This window comes from Cydia splendana, chromosome 7 (genome assembly GCF_910591565.1).
Source record: "Cydia splendana chromosome 7, ilCydSple1.2, whole genome shotgun sequence".
Taxonomy (NCBI): domain Eukaryota; kingdom Metazoa; phylum Arthropoda; class Insecta; order Lepidoptera; family Tortricidae; genus Cydia; species Cydia splendana.
Genome location: NC_085966.1, coordinates 23,408,835 through 23,432,904, shown reverse-complemented (window position 1 = coordinate 23,432,904; position 24,070 = coordinate 23,408,835). Strand labels below are relative to the sequence as shown.

Here is a 24,070-nt window from a genome sequence, read left to right as displayed (position 1 = left end):
ATAAATTATAGCAGCAGTGTCATATGCAGGGTTCGATATTGTAATACTGCGCATTGCGCTGTCTTCCAGTTCAAGGTACCTACTTACATAAGGTCTGCAAATGAAACAAAGGAGTTAGCGATTGCTAATTCTTATAATTACAATTTACAGAACACTAGACAATAACTTAGGATCGTGTGGTGGTCGGTTACTCCTGCTTCTCGTTCGCGAACTTGCCGCCGTAGAAGGGGATGTAGGTGACGAACACGCGCCAATCCGTCATGTAGAGCAGCCCGAGGAACGCTGCGCCACCGAAGCCGGCGCCCGACGTCGCGAACGACGCCGCCATCTCGGCGTGCCTCTTGCCCAGCCGTCCCAGCATCTTTTTTGCTTTTTTTTCAAAGAAAGGAGGCCTCGATACGAGGGATGAGAAGTGGGTTACGTAAACGTCAAATCAAACGTCAATGTCTACGTTTTTTTTTGCAAAAATCAGATTTCATTTGCATGTAGCCCTGAACGCTAGTGTTTTGAGCAACTACATTATAAGTTTTTAATGTTTTGTATATTGTGATTTATTTAATATTTAATTATTTATTGATAACAAACAAAATGGAGAAAAAAAAGAGACTAAGCGTTAAAATTAAAACTAAAATAAACTTATAAGTAGAAAATGCTCCCCAGGGCCCAGTTTTATAAAGTTACAAGTTACAAGTGTACAGGCGTTTACTGGCAACACTTGCTCCGTTTTTTACAATTTGCGTTTTATAAAAGTACTGTGTTACAATTTTACAGGTTACAGGTACAAGTGCCTGTAGCTCAACCATAGACGAAAATATGAGAGTTTAATAGTTTTAAACTCATAATCGAACAAGCGTTTTATAAAAATATTGTAAATTACAAGTGTAGATTGGTACACTTGTAACAAAAACTGACATACGTCTTGAGTCCTGTAATTCTTAATTTTTAATTAAAATTATTCGTTTTCTGAGCAATTTTAAACTTTACTCTTTATTGTTAGGCACCAACGCGAACGATTTTGCCATTTTGCATACTTTTCCATGCACTGACCTTATCAGTTTTTGTTAATGTATCTGAAGTATATAGTAAATAGGAAATAAAGTGACAATATGTTTGATATTGATTTTATTGATGATATCGTTTTATTTTATCTACTAGGAAACGGAAAGGGATTGGTGCCGATATTTGTCGTTGATTTATTAGCATTCGTCTCTTTATTTAAGTATAGTGCATTCACAATTCACATTATGGTAAAGTGTACTATTCATAATTTTCGATACACAGCGTACTTATCTTTGAGCCGCTACCGAAACGATACATTTTATAATGTAATGTGAAACGGTATTTATTTACTTATTAGGTAAATATTTCATGAAATCTAACTTAATCTGAATCTGAAAACGGCCCGAAAAGTATATCCTTGGCATCGAACACCGCTCTCAACCACTCGATTTTTCCTTCATTTCTGGGCATTTTTCAAATAATTAATATTTTACAACAAACAATAACACAGCATTTAGTAGAGCGTGAGTAGAGCACAGAGTATCTATGACAGACGTTTTTTTTTAAATAGTGATGTCCTTCACACCTGTAGATTTCACATGTAATCGAGATTGACCGTGGTTCTTTACAACTGTAATTATCTATGTGTATTTATAAAACACCTGTAGCCGTTCACAGTGCATTACAGGTGCCTGTAGCCTGTACTCTTGTAACCTGTAACTTGTAACTTTATAAAACTGGGCCCAGGTCATCTTCATGCGTTCACACCTTAATGTTTTTATAGAGTCTTCGGAAAGAGAAGAGTCGTGGAATGTATTGGGCCCCATCCATTCCACGGCTCTTCTCTTTCCGCACAAACTCTATTTAAAAGATCCTATTGGTATGATTATTAGTCAGTTACGGCAGAATTTAATGCATAAGAAGAAAAAATAATAAAAATCTCAAATAAAATAAAATACTCAAAATCTTATCCAAGGTCCCAACGTTGTCTGTTCTCTTTGACGGCGCAGCAATTAGTATCGTTTCTCTCTCCTCGCTCTTTTAAAAATGCCGTTTGTCAAAAAAGGACAACCATACTGTTTCAAATCAAGGTGTTATCGTTTTAGGTGGAACCAGGTTGTGTATGTCTGCGTAAAAACGTATATGTATGCTCTTTTAGGGATGTGAAAAGTCGATTTTAATCATGTTATATATCGATACACAGCGGAACGGAATAGCGATTAATTGAAGCTTCAATATCTTCGTTAAACACAAACATAATTGAAATGCTAATGGATAATGAATATATTATAATACTAGCAAAAAGCAGAGCTTTGTAAGGGCTCGCGGATTTTTTCTACCTAAACGTACCGGACCGCGACTTTGATCCAATCCGAGGCTTATTTCATGTTCGATCGAATGGGTACGTAATAAGTCCGTTAAGAACGCAGCTATGAGTGAGAGCAAGAAAGAAATATACTAACCGGACCCCGGTTGCTGTCGGGTACGCCTATCTGTTACAGCTTTTACTTTGTCCTTTAAAAACGTGTCCAGACGACAAAATCAAATTGCCAATATCATCCACACGTAATATACAATTTCATAAGCGCTTATTACATCCTACACGGTCGCCCAGTACTTTTTGTAAGGAAGCCAACTGGCTTTCCTACATAATGTTGGGTCAGCGAGCCAATGTCCTTGAATTTATTTTTGCGCCCACACCACAAAATTGAGCAAAAAACTATCCCGTCTGGACACCTACTGGCGGTAATCACGCTGCTCCGTACATAAACACACACACCCAGTTCCACTAGGTACAGCCAGGGTTCAGCATCAGCTCTATCTTGGGTACTGCTATTATAAGTGCTGTTTAAGACGAAACAGGAGCTGAGTTTTAAATATTTTAGGTAAATATATCCGTCTCGCTAACGTAAGCTGCACCTAAAAGTAGTGCGATAAGGACAAGGCGAAAAATCCTGCGTAAAAATCTCAAAAATCGAGGTTTAGTACTCCTCTGTTTCCTCCTCCAAAACTTAACCAATCGTAACCAAATTTGGAAATCTAAATGATTATGAAATTATCTGTCTCGGACCGTTTTGCTTTTTTGGCTAATTGATATCAGTTTTGAATGCCACGCCTCTCATTGCGGCATAGTCAATTAGGCCATTTTGGCCATTTTTGAAAGGCTCTAGCGCCTTAAAAAACAAAAATATCAAAAAAAGCAAAACGGTCCGACACAGATATTGAAAATATTAATCTGTGTTGAAAAAATCATTGCTCTAGCTTCAAAAACCACGGAGGAAAACGAGGAGTACGTTTGTATGGAGAAATGACCACTCCCGTTGGCTCTTAAGACGTGTCAGATGACCAAAACAGCGTGTGCCTATGTTGCACCAAACCTGAGTTCCAATAAGTACAGCCAGGGTTCAGCATCAGCTTTATCTTGGATACTACTCTCCTATGTGCTCATGAAGACGAGTTGGATGACCAAAACAGCGTGTGCCTATGTTGTATAAAACGCGAGCTCCACTAGGTACTGTCAGGGTTCAGCATCAGCTATCTTGGGTACTGGTCTACCCAGTGATCACATGACAAGTAGGATATCCAAAACAACACGTGTCTATATATGTTGCACCAAATCCGAGCTCCACTAGGTACTGCCAGGTTTCAGCATCAGCTATATCTTGGGTATTACTACTCTCCTAAGTGCTCATCAAGTTGAGTCGGATGACCAAAACATAATGTGCCTTTGTTGTACCAAACCTGAGTTCCACTAGGTACTGTCAGGGTTCTGGGTCATTTTGTTGAATTGCACGCCGACGTTGCAATTGGCGTGCAGTCGGTATGTAGTTCCCATGCAAGTTGCAGTCGTGTATCGGCCCTAAGTCACTGAAGTTTGTATTAATATTCTTATTTTTATTTATAATTAAAAATCTAAAGGAAAAAATGAGTACACGTTTGGTTTGTTTTTGTGTTTTATTATCAACAAAAATATTTTTATTAATGTTTATTTATACCTGTACAAAAGTACTTGAGCTCGTTTTAAGCTAACTCTGCACCGTGTTTGATAGCCTAGAGTGTGGAAGTATTATTATTATTTTAAACGTCATAATTTCATAGAAATTTAAAAAAAAAGCATCTTTGTGACCTTACGTAAGTACTATGAAAACCCCCTCCCACCCCTTGTAAGTGAAGTTTTTGAAGTTTTAAATAAGACATGTTCGACCCCCCCCTCCTCCCCAAAATCGTCTTACGTAATAATAAATTAATGGCGCCAAAACTGTTTATCGAGCTGAAAATACTATTTTCTGATTCAAGTTCTAGTAGGTATTCACAGAAACTTAATTGCTAAATTGGGAATCAAACCAAGCGAAGCGAGGTGGGTCTGAATCCAAAATTTTAACCCACTTTTGTATTCATCGTCGTTAATTGCGTAAGCGCCATGGATATTATTGAAACTGAAAAGACCACATAGGTATCGTTGTCTGAGTACCCACAACACAAGCCTTCTTGAGCTTACTGTGGGGCTTAGTCAATTTTTTACCTATTTATTTATTTACTACTAACGCCACCTGTTGAGAAATAAATAATTAACATTACACGAATGTTAATTCATTATATGGCCAGCAGATGGCGCTAGTAGTCATACAAAGTGTTATTACTTTATTTTATTTTTTTAGGTTTATAAAATGATATTTTTATGTTTGATAACACATCTAGATATGAATTTAAATTACTATGTTAAATTTCAAACCTAACAAAGCAGTAGTTTTTCCGTAAAGTGTACCACAAGAATGCATAGTTCGTCGAATAGTGATAGCATAGATTTAGTATATAGAGATCCCGTCTCAGCGAGCTGTCACTGTTGCCACTTTTGTTTAGTGTACGATTAACAATGAGGCCCACCTTGCTGTAGCCATGTCGATAAAGTCATATCGATAAACTATCGACATTTCTTGGAATTTTAATTTTACTTCAAAGGTTTAACGATACCTAAAATGAACAAAAACGCTTTTATTCTTTATTGTGGTTATCAGATCACAATTTTATCGTCACGCCCCAGCAGGGAACCAAGGGAAAGTTCAGATATTTAATTAAAATACATAAAATACCTACTAAAATATGTGTTCCGCAATAATTGAATTATTTTATTACATTATAATATATTCATTATCCATTAGCATTTCAACTATGTTCATGTTTAACGAAGATATTGAAGCTTCAATTAATCGCTATTTCGTTTCGCTGTGTAGCGTTTATCGATATATAACATGGTTAAAATCGACTTTTCACATCCCTAAAAGAGCACACATATACGCTTTTACGCACACATATACAGCCTGGGCACATCAAGAAAGGCAACACTTGATTTGAAGTTCATCTTGTCAACAGTATGGTTGTCCTTTTTTGACAAACGGCATTTTTAAAAGAGCGAGGAGAGAGAAATGATACTAGTTGCTGCGCCGTGAAAGAGAACAGAAAACGTTGGGCCCTTGAGTGATAGGGTTCGCTTCGCTCGCCCTAATAATAAAATAATTCAATTATTGCGGAACACATACTTTAGTAGGTATTGATGTATTTTAATATCTGAACTTTACCTTCGTTCCCTGTTGGGGCGTGACGATAAAATTGTGATCTGATAACCACAATAAAGAATAAAAGCGTTTTTGTTCAATTTAGGTATCGTTAAACCTTTGAAGTAAAATTAAAATTGCAAGAAATGTCGATAGTTTATCGATATGACTTTATCGACATGCTACAGCAAGGTGGTTCCACATTGTTAATCGTACACTAAACAAAAGTGGTTACAGTGACAGCTCGCTTAGACTTAATCTTTAAGTATATTATATCTATGATCTTATCATTTCAAATTAAAAATAATATATGTCAAATTTGACAACCAGACGCACCTGAAAAGTGTATTTTTCTCTCTATCAAAAAATCTATAACATTGTCCAATCGCCGTTGAGCAAATTGAATCACTTCACAAGAATAGCGCTTGCGGTTGGATGTTACATTGACTGTAACAAACAAGGAAAATACTAGTCCACTATTGACAAGCTCTGGAGTCACTGGAGTGTATTTATTTGTTTTATTTTATGAATAACATGTAATTCATGACAATATGATATTATGCGATGAACTGATAAATTAAGTTGCTAGTGTGAAGTTGATATATCAGTGAGTGATCATTGCCCTAGTGCCGCGGGTGTTTCGTGTTGTTGCGCTGACCAACCGAACGGAGTCTGTGTCACATCAAGATGTGGGACTCGTCGACGTTTCTGTCGGCGCTGACGCCGAAGTTCTACGTGGCGCTGACGGGCACGTCGTCGCTGATCTCGGGGCTGATCCTGATCTTCGAGTGGTGGTACTACCGCAAGTACGGCGCGTCGTTCATCGAGCAGGTGTCGCTGGCGCACCTGGGCCCGTGGTTCGCGGCCGACGAGCCGCCCGGCGCACCGCCGCCCATGCCGCAGGAGTGCAAGGTACACTAGCTGCCCGAGCCTTGTATCAATATAGGTACACTAGTAACTATGCTCAAGTTTAGACTAGCTAAGCAGTAGTCGCAGTAGATTTCCTCTTCTTCATGAGCCATAGTTAAGGTGCTCAACTGGTTGAAACTTGGCAGGCCATTGGGAATCTAGTTATATGAATGCTGTGTGCAAGTGTGCCTAACATTATACATTATTATCTACATGCCAAGACAAATGCAATTTTGATTTGTCAAAATGAAGATTCAAATTAGAATGGAATGGGAGACCTTTCTATAGGCCTCTGAGCTGCTAGTGGTTATGAAAGATTGTATAGGAAATTACTGTAGAATAGCCTCAAACAAGAGTGGTAATCATGAAAGAAGTAATAGTGGTATGACAATACAAAAACAATTTAACCTCGTAAGACCCAGGGCAATTTTGGCACTTTTGAATATGGAACTTTCTTTTATTTATGTATGAGTTAAAAAATCGAATTTAATTGGTACTTGTATAAGTACATGGGGACTTACGAGGTTAAAGTAATTAGATAGATATATTTCAACAGTCTCATTTAAAAAATATTTCTAAATAAAATCAATAAATAGCTCAGGTGTGGAAACAATAGGACTTTTTGGAACACAGTTAACACTTAGTTGGGACAGGTGACTGTTGGTTCAGTCGGATATGAAAACAGTATCTTGAAGATCAACTAAGCAACTACTGAAACATCAGTTGAAGTTAGGGCTAACATTCTTAGAGGTAGGGTTTTAAAAAGCGCCCGAGCAGAATCCAGAATCTTTTTTGAGTCCTGGGAATTCCTACAGACAAAAATGTTAAACCTGGACATTGAAAATACAGAAAACATAATGTACCATGGTGGAACTTGAATAAGAAATAGAGTAAGTAAAGCGTCAGAAATAATTTATTCATTAACACAAACAGAAATGAGAAAGTTATACAAATTAAAAACATAGAACATAGATTGTTTTATCAACAGTGCTTCAGTTGTGTAGGTACCATCATCAGTCGTTCTCTGCGGGTGCGGGGATGCGGGTGGTCTGCCGTGAGTCGTCTGGCCCTCAACTTTGCCCATCATAGTCGTCTTTTCTAGGCTAATTATTCGGAGAACGTCGAGAGAGGTGACCGAAATATGCAAGGATGCAGTCTTGACATATGGCTGACAGCTGGCGGTTTATGCGTAGCTCTTCTAGAATGGACTGGTTTGTATGCATTGCAGTCCAAGGTATCCACAGAAGTCGACGCCAACACCACATTTCGAAGGCGTCGATGCACTTTTCTTTTTGGCTTGGATAGTCCAAGTTTCAGAGCTACACATAAAGATCGAGAATACTAGGGATCGCACTAGTCTGATCTTTGTGCTCCTCTGGATAGCACAATCCCTCCAAATCTTGTCTAACCGGCTCATCACCCTCTTAGCCATCTGGATCCTCCGAACGATGTCCTTGTCGCAGCTCCCATCACCTGTTATGAGTGAGCCGAGGTAGGTGAAGCTATTTATTTATTTATTTAAACTTTATTGCACAGTAAAAATTGTACAAAAGGCGAACTTAATGCCAGAAGGCATTCTCTACCAGTTAACCCTCGAGCCAAACAGAGAACAAGTCGTAATAGGTGCAAGAAAAATTAAAAGTACGAAAAATTTAATATTAAGCATAAATTTTATGTTGAACAACATACTATTTCAAATATACATACTGCTATAATATACTTACTTATACTTACATACATAAAATACTAATATACATATGTGTACATATAATACAATATATATATATAAATATATACATATATATCTATATACCTGCTTTCAGATTTTTATGAGATTTACTTAACTAAGAGACTTTTCTAAAAGATGTCTGCGCAACTTGTATTTAAACAGAGTTTTAGTCTGACTTTGCCTTATCTCGAGAGGGAGGGAATTCCAAAGACGAATCGCATACATGGTGAAGGAGTTGGTCATGGATCCGGAGCGATACAATGGAACTGACAGAGTTAGTTTTCGGGAGGAACGTAGCTCACGGCCTGGCTGTGCGGTAACAAACTGGAATTTAGACCGCAGGTACTCCGGTATCGCTGGGTCGTTTAATATACTGTAGAGCATACACAGCACCCTGAGGCACCTGCGTTCCCGTACACGAAGCCAATTAAGTTTCCGTCGAAAGGCAGAGACATGGTCGTACTTGCGGAGGCCGAAGATAAATCTAATACAGCTGTTTAAAAGTCTATCCAGTCTGTCTAAGAGTCCTTGTGAAAGGTTGGTAAGGCACACATCACTATAATCTATGACTGGAAGCACAAGAGCCTGAATGAGTAAAGTTTTAGCTTTTAAAGCTATCGACGCACTCTAGGTCTTGAAGTTCGAGAGTACAAAGAGGTGAGTTATCCCTGTGGACAAACATCAGTTTTGTTTTAGTATGATTGATATGCAGTCCCAGCTTGCTGCTCTCTGTTTCTATCCATTGGAACAACAGGTTCATCTCACTCTCATCAGAAGCAATAAGTGTAGTGTCGTCGGCATATCGTAGATTGGAGATCTTCCTACCACCAATCGAAATGCCACCGTTCCAGTTCTCTGTGGCCTTGCGCAGGATATATTCACCGTAGATTTTAAAGAGCTTTGGTGACAATATGCAGCCCTGTCTGAGTAGGGTTACATATCAGAATACCGAAAGTTGATTTACCTAATGTCGAATCACCTATGCTCGATTCACCTATTTTTTTAAACACCTAATGGTTTATTAACCTAAGCTCATAACACCTAATGAACGAATTACCTAATGCACGTTTCACCTATATTTTTTTTACCTAAGCTCAGAATGCCTATGGTCGATCTACCTAAACTTGATACACCTAATGCTTGAAATACCTAAAACCGATTTACCTAATACATGAAACACCTAAAGCTGACATACCTAATGGACGATCCACCTAAAGCTGATATACCTAATGAACGATATACCTAAAGTTGATTTACCTAATGGATAAAATACCTAAAACTGTTATACCTAACGAACGAAATACCTGAAGTCGATATACCTAAAGGACGGAATACCTAAAGTCGATATACCTAATCCACGTAATACCGAAAGTCGATATACCTAATGTACGATATCCCTAAAGTTGATTTACCTATTGAACGAAATACCTAAAGTTAATATACCTAATGCACGTAACACATAAAGTTGATATACCTATTAGGTACTGTTAACTGTAAAAATATGGGTGCACAAATCATCTCAAAAATATGTCCCATAGCTCTTATGTCAGCTTATTAAGAACTATGGGACATATTTTTGAATAAGTTGGCTACACCCATTGACGTATAATATCTAAGGACGGGCTTTACGGGCACTAAAAATGGTACTAGTTCAGCGGTGTTACTCACGAATTCCAGCCAATCGTGTAGTCTAACGCAATTAGTTGCGACCAATAGCGCGCGTAATGCGAACTCATCAACCAATCGCGCGCGTGATGCGAACTCATCAACCAATCGCGTTGTAGCGGTTTCACACCGCTATACTGGCCCCTGTCATGCCTCATTATTATTGCCCGTAAAGCCCTTCCCTAGATATCTATGTCAATGGCTACACCGATATTTTTACTGTTGACTGTATGTAATGAACGAAATACCTAAATTCATTATAAAAAATCATTTACTGCAGATAATGTAAGTACCTAAATATAGCATTAATAATAAAAATAAAAATAATATTATATCTAATTAATAGATACCTATAATAAAATTATTAAATTAAAAATGATAAAATTCATACATTTATTGATTAAATTCAGATTAAAATTAAAAACTACAAAACAAAAAGCAAAAAATAGTTTAAATCATATAATGTTTATGCGCAGTCAAAAATAAATTAGAATGTGAAACTTAAAACAGGCAGTAAGAAAAAACGCCCCTTCTTTGACAGGCGTTTCGACAGCTATTCCGTTCCATTCAGACAACTTATTAAGAACGGTTTTTCAATATTCAATATAAAAAAAATAAACGTGTTATAATGATGAAGAGGTAAGTAATAAAATATGAAATATGTATATTTTCTTACATTAACAGTAGGTTTTTATGTTGATTACGACGCTTAAAGGAAACTAATATTAACACTCATCAATAAGTAGTCATGAATTGGACAAGTATAAATTAAAAAAAAATGGAAAAGTGAAAAGCACTAGTTCGCGAAAACCAACTTTCCGCACGCTAAACAGCTACGTAAAGTAGCACTTTTTGAGCTGTATATAACTGTATTAAAAATATTTATTTTAATTACATGTAAACTTATTTTTTTATCGGGTTCTAAAAAAAACTATGGCCTACTACCCTGGAATTACCTTAACTACAACATTTATGGCCACAAGTTCAAACCCTTAATAAAGCAATAAACTATTAATACCAATTTTCTTTTTGCTGATGTTGTCTGAATTTTTTCATCACGTTATGAAAACATTTTCCTTAAAACTCCGGCATTCAATAATAGTCACACCTGATTGAAGATATTCGAGTTTATTATGGCCCAAATTTTGGAATGTAGGTACCTAAATTTATGGTACCTACAATAATGTAGGTACCCTACCTGTTTGAAGGTAGTTAGGCATAATCTTAGATAAAATTAGCTATAGGTATTTCGTTCGTTAAAACATATAGCTGCCTTAGGTATTTCGTGCATTAGGTATATCGACTTTAGGTGTTACGTGCGTTAGGTATATTAGCTCTAGGTATTTCGTTCAATAGGTAAATCAACTTTAGGCATATCGTCCATTAGGTATATCGACTTTCGGTATAACATGCATTAGGTATATCGATTTTAGGTATTCCGTCCTTTAGGTATATCGACTTTAGGTATTTCGTTCGTTAGGTATAACAGTTTTAGGTATTTTATCCATTAGGTAAATCAACTTTAAGTATATTGTTTGTTTGTTTGTTTATTAACCATAATGTAACATGATCATTACATGGTAAGTCAGCATTTCACAATATTATACTTAAAGAGTATGAATTTACAAAGTAAATACGCTTAGTAATAATAAAAATCTATTTACAATTTGCGTCAATTAAAATATTTTTTAATAATAAATATTCAGTAATCGAATAGAAGGCATGGTTTTGAAAAAAAGTCTTGACTGTATTTTTGAATAAATTAAAAGGTAAATCCGTGACATTTGTGGGCAGTTTATTAAATAGCTTTATTTTTATGAAAATTCCCTGTTTTTGACACTTTTTTAATCTTAGTGATGGAAGTATTAGTTTGCTATTGTTTCTCGTATTATAATTGTGGCAATCCGAACGCTTAAGTAGAGTGCTTGCTTTCTTGTGAATTTCTAACACAGAGTTGTATATAAACAATGATATGACCGTCATTACTTCAAGCTTCACAAAGTAGGACCTCGCAGATGTGCGCCAATTTACTCCGCATATTATTCTAATCGAGCGTTTTTGTAGAATCAATACCCGGTGTATATCTACTGCATTTCCCCAGATAGTAATCGCATAAGTTAGTACACTTTGAACATAAGCATAGTATACAGTTTTTAAAGTTTTTAGGTTAACTAGGGGCTTTAGTTTCAACAATGCGTAATTAGCCGATGCTAATCTATTACAAACTTTGTCAATATGCGTGCTATGTGTTAGTTGACTGTCAATTTCATAGCCTAAGAAACATGTATTGTGAGTGTACTCAAAGGTGGTTGTTTCATTGGTTTTTCTTGAAAGTGTCTTGTAGCTTAGGGGCTATTCATAAATTACGTCATTTCAATTTGAGGGGGGGGGTCTGGGCATCGGATGACGGTAGCATGAAGTAGGAGGAAATGGGGTCATTTGAAGCATGATTTTTGGATGATTATAGGGGGGGGGGGTCAAAAATCGTCAAAAATCGATGACGTAATTTATGGACAGCCCCTTACAAATGTACTTTTATTTTTATTTAAAACAATGCCGTTACATTCAAACCATTTGTGTAATAAGTCTGTGATGCATCTTAGGTGTCTTTCCATTGATGGTTGATCTTTGTGTCTGACTCCAATATGTGTGTCATCTGCAAAAAGGCTGATCTGCGCCCATTCTGGTATATTTGAAGGCAAGTCATTGACATAAATCAAGAATAATACTGGGCCCAGAATTGATCCCTGCGGTACGCCTATTTTACACATTTCAGGGGATGACACATTTTTTCTAACTTCAACCACTTGCATTCGATTCTGCATGTAACTGACCATCATTTTTAAAGCTATGCCGTCAAAACCATAGTGGTGTAGTTTGTGAATGAGAATATCATGCCGTATACAGTCGAAAGCTTTAGATAGGTCGCAAAACATGCTTGCGCATTTCTGCGACCCATCCATAGACTCTAATGCAAAATCGACGACTCTTCTTATAACCATGGCTGTGGATTTCCCTGTTCTGAAGCCGTATTGGTGGTGTGAGAAGAGATCGTGGTGTTCAAAAAAAATCATTATTCTGGTTTTTAGCACCGCTTCTAAGACCTTTGAGAAGACAGGTAGTACACACACTGGTCTGTAGTTGCTTGGGTCATTTGATTTACCTTTCTTAAAGATAGGTACGACTCTGCCGGTTTTCAGTATTTCTGGGAATGTCCCTTCCTCCATGCAACTATTTAAGACAGTCAGCAGTAATTCCATGATGTTATCATTATATCTTATGATCTTCAATATTCTGGTATCCATGGCTTGTATGTCTTTCGACGTTTTGTTTTTTATTTTGTTTATTGTCATGTGAAGTTCTTTTAGTGTTATAAGTCCGAAATGTATCTTGTTGTTTGGCTTCATAACAGAATTTAGATAATTTTTTGATTCCTCTACACTAACTTTTAAGTTACATGTTATTTTTTCTGCTATTGTAGTATAAAAATCGTTAAATATTTGTGCCATCTTAGAAGGATCTTTTGTGCTGTTTCCATTATTATCTAATACCTCTTCAATTTCATTCAAGTTCCCTGTAGTACACCGGTTTATCTGTTCGTTCACAACCTTCCATGTTTCTTTGACTATATTATTAGAGTTCTGTATTCGTCCAGAGATTCCCAGCCTCTTAGAGCAAATCATTACTTTTTTCAGTACCTTTTTGTACACTTTAATCCGGTTTTTCCTATGATCATCAGGAAAGTGTGCTTGTAGTATCTCCATTTTATTTAGATTCTCTCTTGAGGTTGCAATACCCTTTGTGATCCAGGTATCATTTCTGGGCTTTACAGTGACACGTTTTTCGGGAAAAGCTATATTATAATAGTAATTAATGGCTGAAACAAGTGTATCCATTCTTTCGTTTGCATTTTCTAAACTCAATATTGTGTTTCTTAGTGTGACATCGCTATTAAACAGGAAGTGAAAGTAATTACAGCTATCATCATTAAAAACTCTAGTTTTTATTTTATTGTCTAACCTTTTATTGCACTTTGCTGAATCTGAAAATGTATATTTTAATTCTATGAAGTTGTGATCTGATATTTTATCTTCCAAAACTTTGCCTTCTACTGACTTTTTAACAAAATTTGCTACTATAAAATTATCAATACAAGTTTTACTATCTTCAGTGATACGGGTTGGCTTATCGATTAATGCTTTACATTTGTAGTTTCTTAGTAATGTTTTAAAATTTACCGTATCTTTCGAGTGTTTTAGGAAATCCAAATTAAAATCACCCGCTAAAATTATTGATTTATTTTCATGACATAATTTCGTCAGCACTTTGGACATAATGTCTTCAAAAACTTTATAGTCGCATTGTGCGCGATATACAGCTACGATGACAATTTTAGGTGTCTTAATTTCGATTGCCGCCAACTCACAATTTAGTTCTGATGATAGCTTACTGATGTCGTTACGTTTTCGATATTTTAAACCTTTTTTTATTAATATTGCCACTCCGCCATGTTTACGTTTTGTTCTACAGAAAGAAGCGCCAATTTCATAATTTTCTACATTAAACATATTCAACTGTTGATCTGTAAGCCACGTTTCGGAAAGACAAATGACATCACTGTTAGTTTTTGAAGCGACTAATTCTAAATCTTCTAATTTATTTCTAACACTTTGAACGTTTGAATGAGTAATAGTTAATACACTTTCGTTTGTTGATTTGTTGGACGTACACAATAGTTTTCTGTCAGGCTGCTTTTGGCTGTGGCTGGTAGCATGTACTAATACTAAAGTCCTCTCTCTGTTCGGATCATTAGATGAAAATCCAAGTCTAGTTCGTGTTTATCATCGTAAGATTCAAAATCTGTTTTTATAAAGGTAAGTGTTGACGTTCCCTCAAAATTCATGAAAGCCGCCGATATTGTTCTAGCAATCGTTTTTTTACTTAAGTAACCTGTCGGTTCGCTTTGCTCAGTGTTATCCTGATTGAGATGGTTGATGTCTAAATATTTTACGTTTCTATTTGAATTTGCGATGTGGAGCAGCCATTGATTTAGATTGAGAATTTCTTGATTGTTGTTGCCATCGTATTGGACAGCACACATATCGTTCATTAGGTATATCAGCTTTAGGTGGATCATCCATTAGGTATGTCAGCTTTAGGTGTTTCATGCATTAGGTATAATAGCTTTATGTAAAGCGTGCGTTAGGTAAAATGTGCATTAGGTAAAATATTCATTAGGTGTTTCATCCATTAGGTTAATTGAGTTTAGGTATTATAAACTTAGGTCATTCAATGTTTAGTTAAAATGATCGTTAGGTAATTAAAAAATAGGTGAATCGAGCATGAGCATAGGTGATTCGACATTAGGTAAATGAATTTTCGGTATTCTGATATGTAACCCTGAGTAGGTACCTAATCCTACAAAATTTTCGATGTCTTATTCCTGGTGTTTACCAGTTTGGTATGGTCCAGTAATCATTAAATGTGTGGTAGGTGTGGCGCAACCCCATGGCATTGCTCCGGGGCGCGGAGTACGCGCGCCTGTGGGCGGCCGCGCGGCGCGCCCCGCTCACCTACTACGACATGAACCTGTCCGCCCAGGAGCATCAAGCTTGGTTTGGTGTGGCCGGGGCTGACTCGCCCTGCGAGGTATGGCATTTGTTAAGTGCTTCCTTTATTACCACCAGATAGAATCTTATGTAGAAAAGAAACATGTAACAGATTTTGTCCCCAAAAACCAAACATAAAATCAGCAACAGGTTCATCTTAATCACAAAAACCAAGTTACAAAGACTACCCCAGAGCATGATGGCTGATGCCGGCCTGATGAAGTGTTCCCATGGCATTATCTATGCTCTTGTTAAAGAAATCTGTTGAACCTGGTACAATTTGGGGTCAGCATCGGCAATATCGGCATTGTTCAGATTGTACTAGATTTGTTTTTTCTGAGATTACTACTTTTATCCTCTAAGATTTTGTATTCTATTTTATCTGTAAATCTGTACCAAAATTTTAAATTTGTTTATGATTAAAAGGCGGCGTTAGCCCGTGCCTGGCGAGAGCGCGAACCGGCGGCTCGGGTCGCCGCCGCCCGCGCCGCGCTCGCCATCCGGCCCGACTGCGCCGCCGCGCTACTACTGCTGGCTGAGGAGGACGCGCCCACGGTCGCCGAGGCGGAGAGAGTGTTGAAGCGTGCGTGGCGCTGCGCGGAGGCCGCCTGGCGAGTGTCGAGCGGGGCCGGCGTGGCGAACGTGGCCGGCTCGGCGGCTAGGGCTCGCAGGTGACTGTTTCACTAAGGAAAAAGAGGCAACCGTTATCGATATCATCGCTCGTAGTTTTTGTCGTGGCCGTGGTGCTCAAGTTTATTAATTGTTGTAATTTATAATAAAAAAATAATCGGAAGTCACAAAACGGAACGTCATCATCTCGCGGTCTTCATCAGCGAATCAGCTTTACTGAATATTCCGAAGTAAAATACATATACAAATTATTAAGGGTGTATCGACACCTGAAGAAATCCCCTTTGAATCCAAGATTCTGTCGATAGATGCCACCACCGTCTGATCCGATGATAGAATCGACGGTGATTTATTACCCTTTCATGAATGTGGTGCAGGGACGCGGCGGTGCTGGCGCACGTGAAGCGGCGCGCGGGGATGTGCGCGCGCCGGCTCGGCCGCCTGCGCGACGCCGCGCGCGTGTTCCGCGAGCTCGCGCGGGACGGACCCGCGCCGCTGCACGCCCACGAGAACCTGCTCGAGGTGCTGCTCGAGCAGCGCCTGTACCTGGACGCGCAGGTCGGTGTCCCGCGTGTTCCGCGAGCTCGCGCGGGACGGACCCGCGCCGCTGCACGCCCACGAGAACCTGCTCGAGGTGCTGCTCGAGCAGCGCCTGTACCTGGACGCGCAGGTCGGTGTCCCGCGTGTTCCGCGAGCTCGCGCGGGACGGACCCGCGTCGCTGCACGCCCACGAGAACCTGCTCGAGGTGCTGCTCGAGCAGCGCCTGTACCTGGACGCGCAGGTCGGTGTCCCGCGTGTTCCGCGAGCTCGCGCGGGACGGACCCGCGCCGATGCACGCCCACGAGAACTTACTAGAGTTGTTAGAGCAGCGCCTCACTGTGGGCGGGCGCCATACTAGCGGTTGGACATTTAAAAAAGCGTTTAGTAATTTTATGTTACTTCTGCGCTCTGTACTAGCATCTGCCGCCATGGATAGATGTCGGGCGCTATAAAGATCAACACCGAGATAATTCTAAAGTGAGGCGTAGATTAGCAAGAACTTTACATTGCAGATGCATTTACGTTACATTGCCGACTACTAACTGCATTAGTATTCTAATCTGTGCCTCCAGTGTAAAAGGGTTAAACTCAAAAAATTTATTTTTCAGTATGGCCGAAAAACGTTTCAAACCGTGTTTTCTCTGCATTATTTCTAAAAAAATTAGGTTTTTGTTATTAGTTTAGATAGTTTAAGTCGTGAATTATAATTTTTCATTGAAATTAACCTGACTTACGTGAAAGTAACAGAAATATTGGCTTTCAAAAAAAACTTATATCCCTTTTCACAAAAATAATGAACGTGTGAAAAGGTTAAACTGCACTTTCTCTAGTGGTGCTAAAATCTTTTTGAAGTTTTGTATTGTGTAAAGGAACCATTTTGGGAACAAAATATTAAATTTTTTTAGAATGTTGGTAAAAAAAATAAACCAAAAAGAATAATATCTATGTAATTAAAGAGTGACTTAATATCTCTAATTTCTCTGTTGAAATTGCGAATGGGCAGTTGTACTTGTTGGTCTTACTTCCCCATCTTTGTTTTTTTTTTGTTTTTGTTGCCCAATTATTTCATAATCAGTCTTCCAGATTGCTTTTCTTCGACAGGACTTTCTTTTTGATATTTGAATTCGCTCTTCCTCAATAAACAACAACTTTTCCTTTTTTTCGTTTGTAAACGTAAACCTTTTCTCGCAGTAACTTCAGTTTTCGATAGAACACTAAAGTTATAAAAGCTGATGGCATGCGTCACAGTGTTGGGCATTCAAGAATAAAATCATTATTTGAATACGAATTCGTAGGAATAAAATCATCTCGATTTTATTCCCGTCAAAAATATTCAAATAATTTTGGTCGGGAATAATTCGTATGAGAAAAAATTGAATGAGAATAACATATTCTTAATCAAATAAGTATAATCATGATTTTTATTCGAAATAATATTCCACGAATAAAAATGTAGTCTGGGTACCGTATAGGTACTAATTACGTATAGTTAGGTAGATGTAATAGTAGTTAGTCTCTTGTCTAATTTATACCTATTTTATGGAATACAATCTTACAAATTGTCTGTCGCATATCGCATAGTTTCAGTAACCGTATCATTTTTAATTTACTAACCAAATCATTAGGTTCAATTTAGCTGGTCTAGGGGCCTAGCCAAGATGCCAATCGCTTGCGCTCCGACAACGAAGCGCTTTCTGTCTCTATCACTCTTACATATTAGTGCGATAGAGAGACAGAGATAGTTTCGTTGTCGTAGCGCAAGCCATTGGCATGTTGGCTACGCACTCATGGTGCCTAGCCAAGATGCCAATTTTTGTCTTTATTTTAATAACCAAATCATTAGGTAAATTTAGCTGTTCTGGGGGCCTAGCCAACATGCCAATTTTTGTTTTTATATAAATAACCAAATCATTAGGTAAATTTAGCTGTTCTAGGGGCCTAGCCAACATGCCAATCGCTTGCGCTCCAACAACGAAGCGCTTTCTGTCTCTATCACTCTTACATATTAGGGCGATAGAGAGACAGAGGTAGCGTTTCGCTGTCGTAGCGCAAACGTTTGGCATGTCGGCTACGCTCCCAAGGTGCCTAGCCAAGATGCCAATTTTTGTTTTTAGGGTTCCGTACCCAAAAGGTAAAACGGGACCCTATTACTAAGACTTCGCTGTCCGTCCGTCCGTCCGTCCGTCCGTCCGTCTGTCTGTCACCAGGCTGTATCTCACGGACCATGATAGCTAGACAGTTGAAATTTTCACAGATGATGTATTTCTGTTGCCGCTATAACAACAAATACTAAAAACAGAATAAAATAAAGATTTAAATGGGGCTCCCATACAACAAACGTGATTTTTGACCAAAGTTAAGCAACGACGGGCGTGGTCAGTACTTGGATGGGTGACCGTTTTTTCCTCCGTTTTTTTTTCATTATGGTACGGAACCCTTCGTGCGCGAGTCCGACTTGCACTTGCCCGATTTTTTTATAAAGATAACCAAATCATTAGGTACATTTAGCTGTTCTGGGGGCCTAGCCAACATGCCAATCGCTTGCGCTCCAACAACGAAGCGCTTTCTGTCTCTATCACTCTTACATATTAGTGTCAGAGAGACAGAGTTTCGTTGTCGTAGCGCAAACGATTGGCATGTTGGCTAGGCCCCCAGAACAGCTAAATTTACCTAATGATCTGGTTATTAAATGAAATTTTAGTTATTAAAAACAAAAATTGGCATCTTGGCTAGGCACCTTGGGAGCGTAGCCAACATGCCAAACGTTTGCGCCACGACAACGAAACGCTATTTCTGTCTCTCTATCGCACTAATATGTAAGAGTGATAGAGACAGAAAGCGCTTCTTTGTCGGAGCGCAAGCGATTGGCATATTGGCTAGGCCCCCAGAATAGCTAAATTGTACGCAAAAATTTGGTCATTAAATAAAAAAACAAAAATTATCAACTTGGATAGGCACCTTGCGTGCGTAGCCAACATGCCAATCGTTTGCGCTACGACAACGAAACGCTATCTCTGTCTCTCTATTGCACTATGTAAGACTGATAGAGACAGAAAGTGCTTCATTGGCGGAGCACAAACGATCGGCATCTTGGCTAGACCCCCACAACAGCTAAATTTACCTAATGATTTGGTTATTAAATTAAAAACAAAAATTGTCTACTTGGCTAGGCACCTTGGGTGCGTAGCTAACATGCCAATCGTTTGCGCTACGACAACGAAACGCTATCTCTGTCTCTATCGCGCTAATATGTAAGAGTGATAGAGACAGACAGCGCTTAAAACAGCTAAATTGTACCTAATAATTTGGTTATTAAATTAAAAACAAAAATTGGCATCTTAGCTAGGCACCCAATCGTTTGCGCTACGAGTGCTACGACAACAAAACGCCATCTGTCTCTCTATCGCACTAATATCTAAGAGTGATAGAGAGAGACTATACGCAACTCTACGGAGCGTTAACGTTTGGCATGTTGGCTAAGCACCCTGATCGGATGATAGAACTGGATAGTGTATAGCGGAACTCTTCAATAGGTACTGTACCTAAACTAAAGTAACAAATAAAGTAACAAATATCAAATCAATCCGACTTTTAAATAGAAGGGTGAAAATCAACTTACAAACAGCTGCAAAGAGTCCAGTTAATGAGAGATCTGGGAATTATTCATGACTCTAAATTATTATTTGACTCCCACATTAATGCTGTCATATCTAATGCCTCCAAAACACTAGGGTTTATCATGCGTAGCTCCCAACACTTCATTGAAGCTAAAACTATTAAAATTCTTTACTGTACATATGTTAGGAGTAAACTTGAGTATGCATCACAAATTTGGAATCCCCGATATCATACTTATATTGATAGACTAGAACGCATCCAGAAGAAATTTATCAAGTTCCTCTGCATTAAACTTAAATATCCTTATGCATCCTCCAACTATGTCAATATTTGTAGGAAGCATCATCTCATTCCGTTGCATACACGCCGTGAAATCTCAGACATAGTTTACATTCTCAATATTATAAACGGAAATATTGATTGCCCTGAGTTGTTGGCTGAGCTCTCTTTCAGTATTCCATCCAAATCTACAAGAAATTTTCGACCCCTTGCTGTTCCAAATGCTTCGCGTAACTACAGACAGAACAGTTTTTTGATACGTGCTAGTAAATGTCTAAATAAACTCACGAAGGAGCATGACATCGATATTTTCAACAGCAACATCCAAACTGTGCGGCGTATCCTGACAGAGGAGTTCTTTAAATGAGCATGGCTTAGTGGAATGTGAAATTTCATTGTGCTGTGTTTTTTTTTTTTTTTTTTTTTTTTTTTTTTTTTTCTTTATTTCTTTTGAATCTTCTTTAGTAATGCGAATTCAAAATTAGTTACTCTGCCTTTGGCGTTGAAATGAATGTATAGTGCAATAGTGCTAACCACCAATTGTTTTTGTTAATCTGTATTTCTTTTGAATCTTCTTTAGTAATACGAATTCAAAATTTGCTACTCTGCCTTTGGCGTTGAAATGTATGTGTAGTGCAATAGTGCTAACCACCAATTGTTTTTGTTAATCTGTATTTACTGGTGAGAACCTGTAATTGGCTTCTTGTATCACATTTATAAAACCTATTAACATGTTAACAGCTGTTGGATCTCCGAATAGTAATAAATAAATAAATAAATAAAATATAACCGATTGTACTACAAAAATTAACTTAATTCTAAATAACATTTTAATTGAATAAAACCTTATTTAGAATAGTCCCACTTCTAGAATAATTATTCTGTTTTTTATTCCGCATTTAAAATAAAAATCACATGATTTATTCATCTTAATTTTATTCTAAAATAACTAGTGCAAGAATTATTCTAATTCAAATCAATTTGAATTAGAATAAGATTTCCGTTTTTATTCTTATTCTTATTCTTATTCAAGTTAATTTTTGCCCAACTCTGATGCGTCATGAGCGGGACCCACGAGAGCCGAGCGGCGTACGCGCCGCCGACCCTTCTTCTGCACCGCGCACATCCTATTGACTTCCACCGTTATGCACAACATTGATCAACTAAAAAATTTCATATGGAAAGGAATCTAAGTGAACATTAACCATAATCATTAACTCAATTTAGCGAAACTAGATGGTGAAAAACGGTCAAAGTAAATTATTTATACCCCTTTACACATCATGACGTCCTAAAAATTGTTTGTGAATAATAAAAAAACTCAAGTTTTACCGTCATTCACGAACTAGATTAGGTAGTTGAAATAGATCTAAGTGAATTTTGATTTCTTTACACCGAATGTTTCTTGAAATGTAGTTTATTCACTAAGATTAAACTTTACTTTAACCATCGTTCGTAACACGATTCTTAAATACCAATTTTTTAAACGAGATTATATAAAAATAAATCGTTTTGAACATAATGGTTATGATTTTTGGCAAACTTTAACCCTTTTGCACAATCGATATCTCAGCGATTAGAAGTCGTAGGGCCGTGGGTGTCAGCACAAAAGATGTAGTTTCTTGAAATAAACCTTGTACTGGCAAAATTTGTAATTTGGACAAACTCGAGTTTAACCCTTTTACACTGGAGGCACAGCTATATAAACTGCAACCATAAGTTTGATCAGATGCAACAGTGTAATGAAAATTGCATGCAAGTTCTTGCTAGTCTCAACCTTGCTTAACAAATCCAAACACAATTCGGTTGCGATGTATTAATCAGAGAGTTCCCGTGGAAACCTCCTGTGTCCATCATAAAATCAGCTCTATGGCACCATAATATCGAATAATGGATATTGGGTGTATTTTAGCTTGCAAGATTTGACCCAAATATACATGGGTACATCGCAAGTTAAGATGCAATTAAAGCTTGTAATGATGAATATTTCCAGGCGGTGGTAGCGCGCTACGACGACCCGTCGCTACCTCCTTCAGCCACCATCCTGTACACGGCGGCGCTGCTGCGAGCGCGCGCCGCCGTGTTAGCGCCCAGGCCTAACGCGGAACTGCAAGCTATTGAGGTTACTCGTCGTTACTAATCTACTCGGTCCAAATAATTATCTCGAGACCAGAATTAACGCTTTCACTATTTAGTGCGTTCATTCGAGTCGGTCTCTTTGCACTTCGCCTTTTTCACGAGATCACGCCGCTCACGTCACTCGTTAATCTGTCGCAGACGATCCGGCGCGCCATAGAGTTCAACCCGCACGTGCCGGCCTACCTGCTCGAGCTGCGGCCGCTCACCCTCCCCCCCGAGCACGTCCTCCGGAGGGGGGACAGTGAGGCCCTCGCTTACGCCTTCTGCCACCTCAGGCACTGGCGGAACTGCGAGGGCGCGCTCAAGCTACTCCACGCGGCTCACTCTACAGGTACAGAGAGCGCGCACCGGTCACATACGGAGCGAATAATAATAGGAACGTGTTAAATAACGTACTCGTCCGCGCGGCAGGTCCCCCGGCGCCGCCGTGCTCGCTGTGCCTGGACCGCGAGCTGCTGCCGGCGCACCACGCGGCGTGGGGGCTGGCCTCCCGCCCGCGGGCCCTCCTCCCCCTGCTGGGCGCGCTGTGCGTGTGCGCGGCGCTGCTCGCGCTGTGCGCCGCGCGCTGGCCGCACGCCGCCGCCGCGCTGGCGCCCGAGCGCCTGCTGCGCCTGCTGCACCACGTCTGACCGCGCCGCTGAGCCCTCCTCCCCCTGCTGGGCGCGCTGTGCGTGTGCGCGGCGCTGCTCGCGCTGTGCGCCGCGCGCTGGCCGCACGCCGCCGCCGCGCTGGCGCCCGAGCGCCTGCTGCGCCTGCTGCACCACGTCTGACCGCGCCGCTGAGCCCTCCTCCCCCTGCTGCTCGCGCTGTGCGCCGCGCGCTGGCCGCACGCCGCCGCCGCGCTGGCACCCGAGCGCCTGCTGCACCACGTCTGTCCGCGCCGCCGAGCCCTCCTCCCCTGCTGCTCGCGCTGTGCGCCGCGCGCTGGCCGCACGCCGCCACCGCGCTGGCGCCCGAGCGCCTGCTGCGCCTGCTGCACCACGTCTGACCGCGCCGCTGAGCCCTCCTCCCCCTGCTGCTCGCGCTGTGCGCCGCGCGCTGGCCGCACGCCGCCGCCGCGCTGGCGCCCGAGCGCCTGCTGCGCCTGCTGCACCACGTCTGACCGCGCCGCTGAGCCCTCCTCCCCCTGCTGCTCGCGCTGTGCGCCGCGCGCTGGCCGCACGCCGCCGCCGCGCTGGCGCCCGAGCGCCTGCTGCGCCTGCTGCACCACGTCTGACCGCGCCGCTGAGCCCTCCTCCCCCTGCTGCTCGCGCTGTGCGCCGCGCGCTGGCCGCACGCCGCCGCCGCGCTGGCGCCCGAGCGCCTGCTACGCCTGCTGCACCACGTCTGTCCGCGCCGCCGAGCCCTCCTCCCCTGCTGCTCGCGCTGTGCGCCGCGCGCTGGCCGCACGCCGCCGCCG

General features: G+C 40.1%; 2 protein-coding genes across 2 annotated transcripts; one reads left to right on the top strand and one right to left on the bottom strand.

The window, feature by feature from the left end:
• Positions 1-114: 114 nt before the first annotated feature.
• On the bottom strand, positions 115-416 carry LOC134792548 (uncharacterized). The gene has a single exon (XM_063763817.1). The coding sequence runs from the start codon at positions 359-361 to the stop codon at positions 188-190; it is 174 nt and encodes a 57-aa protein (XP_063619887.1). The 5' UTR covers positions 362-416; the 3' UTR covers positions 115-187.
• A 5,639-nt stretch (positions 417-6,055) lies between these two features.
• Positions 6,056-23,460, top strand: LOC134792277 (protein ST7 homolog). The gene is made up of 7 exons (XM_063763546.1): positions 6,056-6,464; positions 15,349-15,504; positions 15,891-16,135; positions 16,472-16,652; positions 22,526-22,654; positions 22,810-23,002; positions 23,083-23,460. The coding sequence occupies exons 1-7, from the start codon at positions 6,240-6,242 to the stop codon at positions 23,298-23,300; spliced, it is 1,347 nt and encodes a 448-aa protein (XP_063619616.1). The 5' UTR covers positions 6,056-6,239; the 3' UTR covers positions 23,301-23,460.
• The last annotated feature ends 610 nt before the right edge of the window (positions 23,461-24,070 follow it).

Excerpts from the sequence above, each read along its gene's own strand:
- LOC134792277 (XM_063763546.1), top strand. The coding sequence starts at position 6,240 with ATGTGGGACTCGTCGACGTTTCTGTCGGCGCTGACGCCGAAGTTCTAC. Across the intron at positions 16,653-22,525 it reads GCCTGTACCTGGACGCGCAG|GCGGTGGTAGCGCGCTACGA; the intron begins GTCGGTGTCCCG and ends GAATATTTCCAG. Across the intron at positions 23,003-23,082 it reads CCACGCGGCTCACTCTACAG|GTCCCCCGGCGCCGCCGTGC; the intron begins GTACAGAGAGCG and ends TCCGCGCGGCAG.
- LOC134792548 (XM_063763817.1), bottom strand. The coding sequence starts at position 361 with ATGCTGGGACGGCTGGGCAAGAGGCACGCCGAGATGGCGGCGTCGTTC.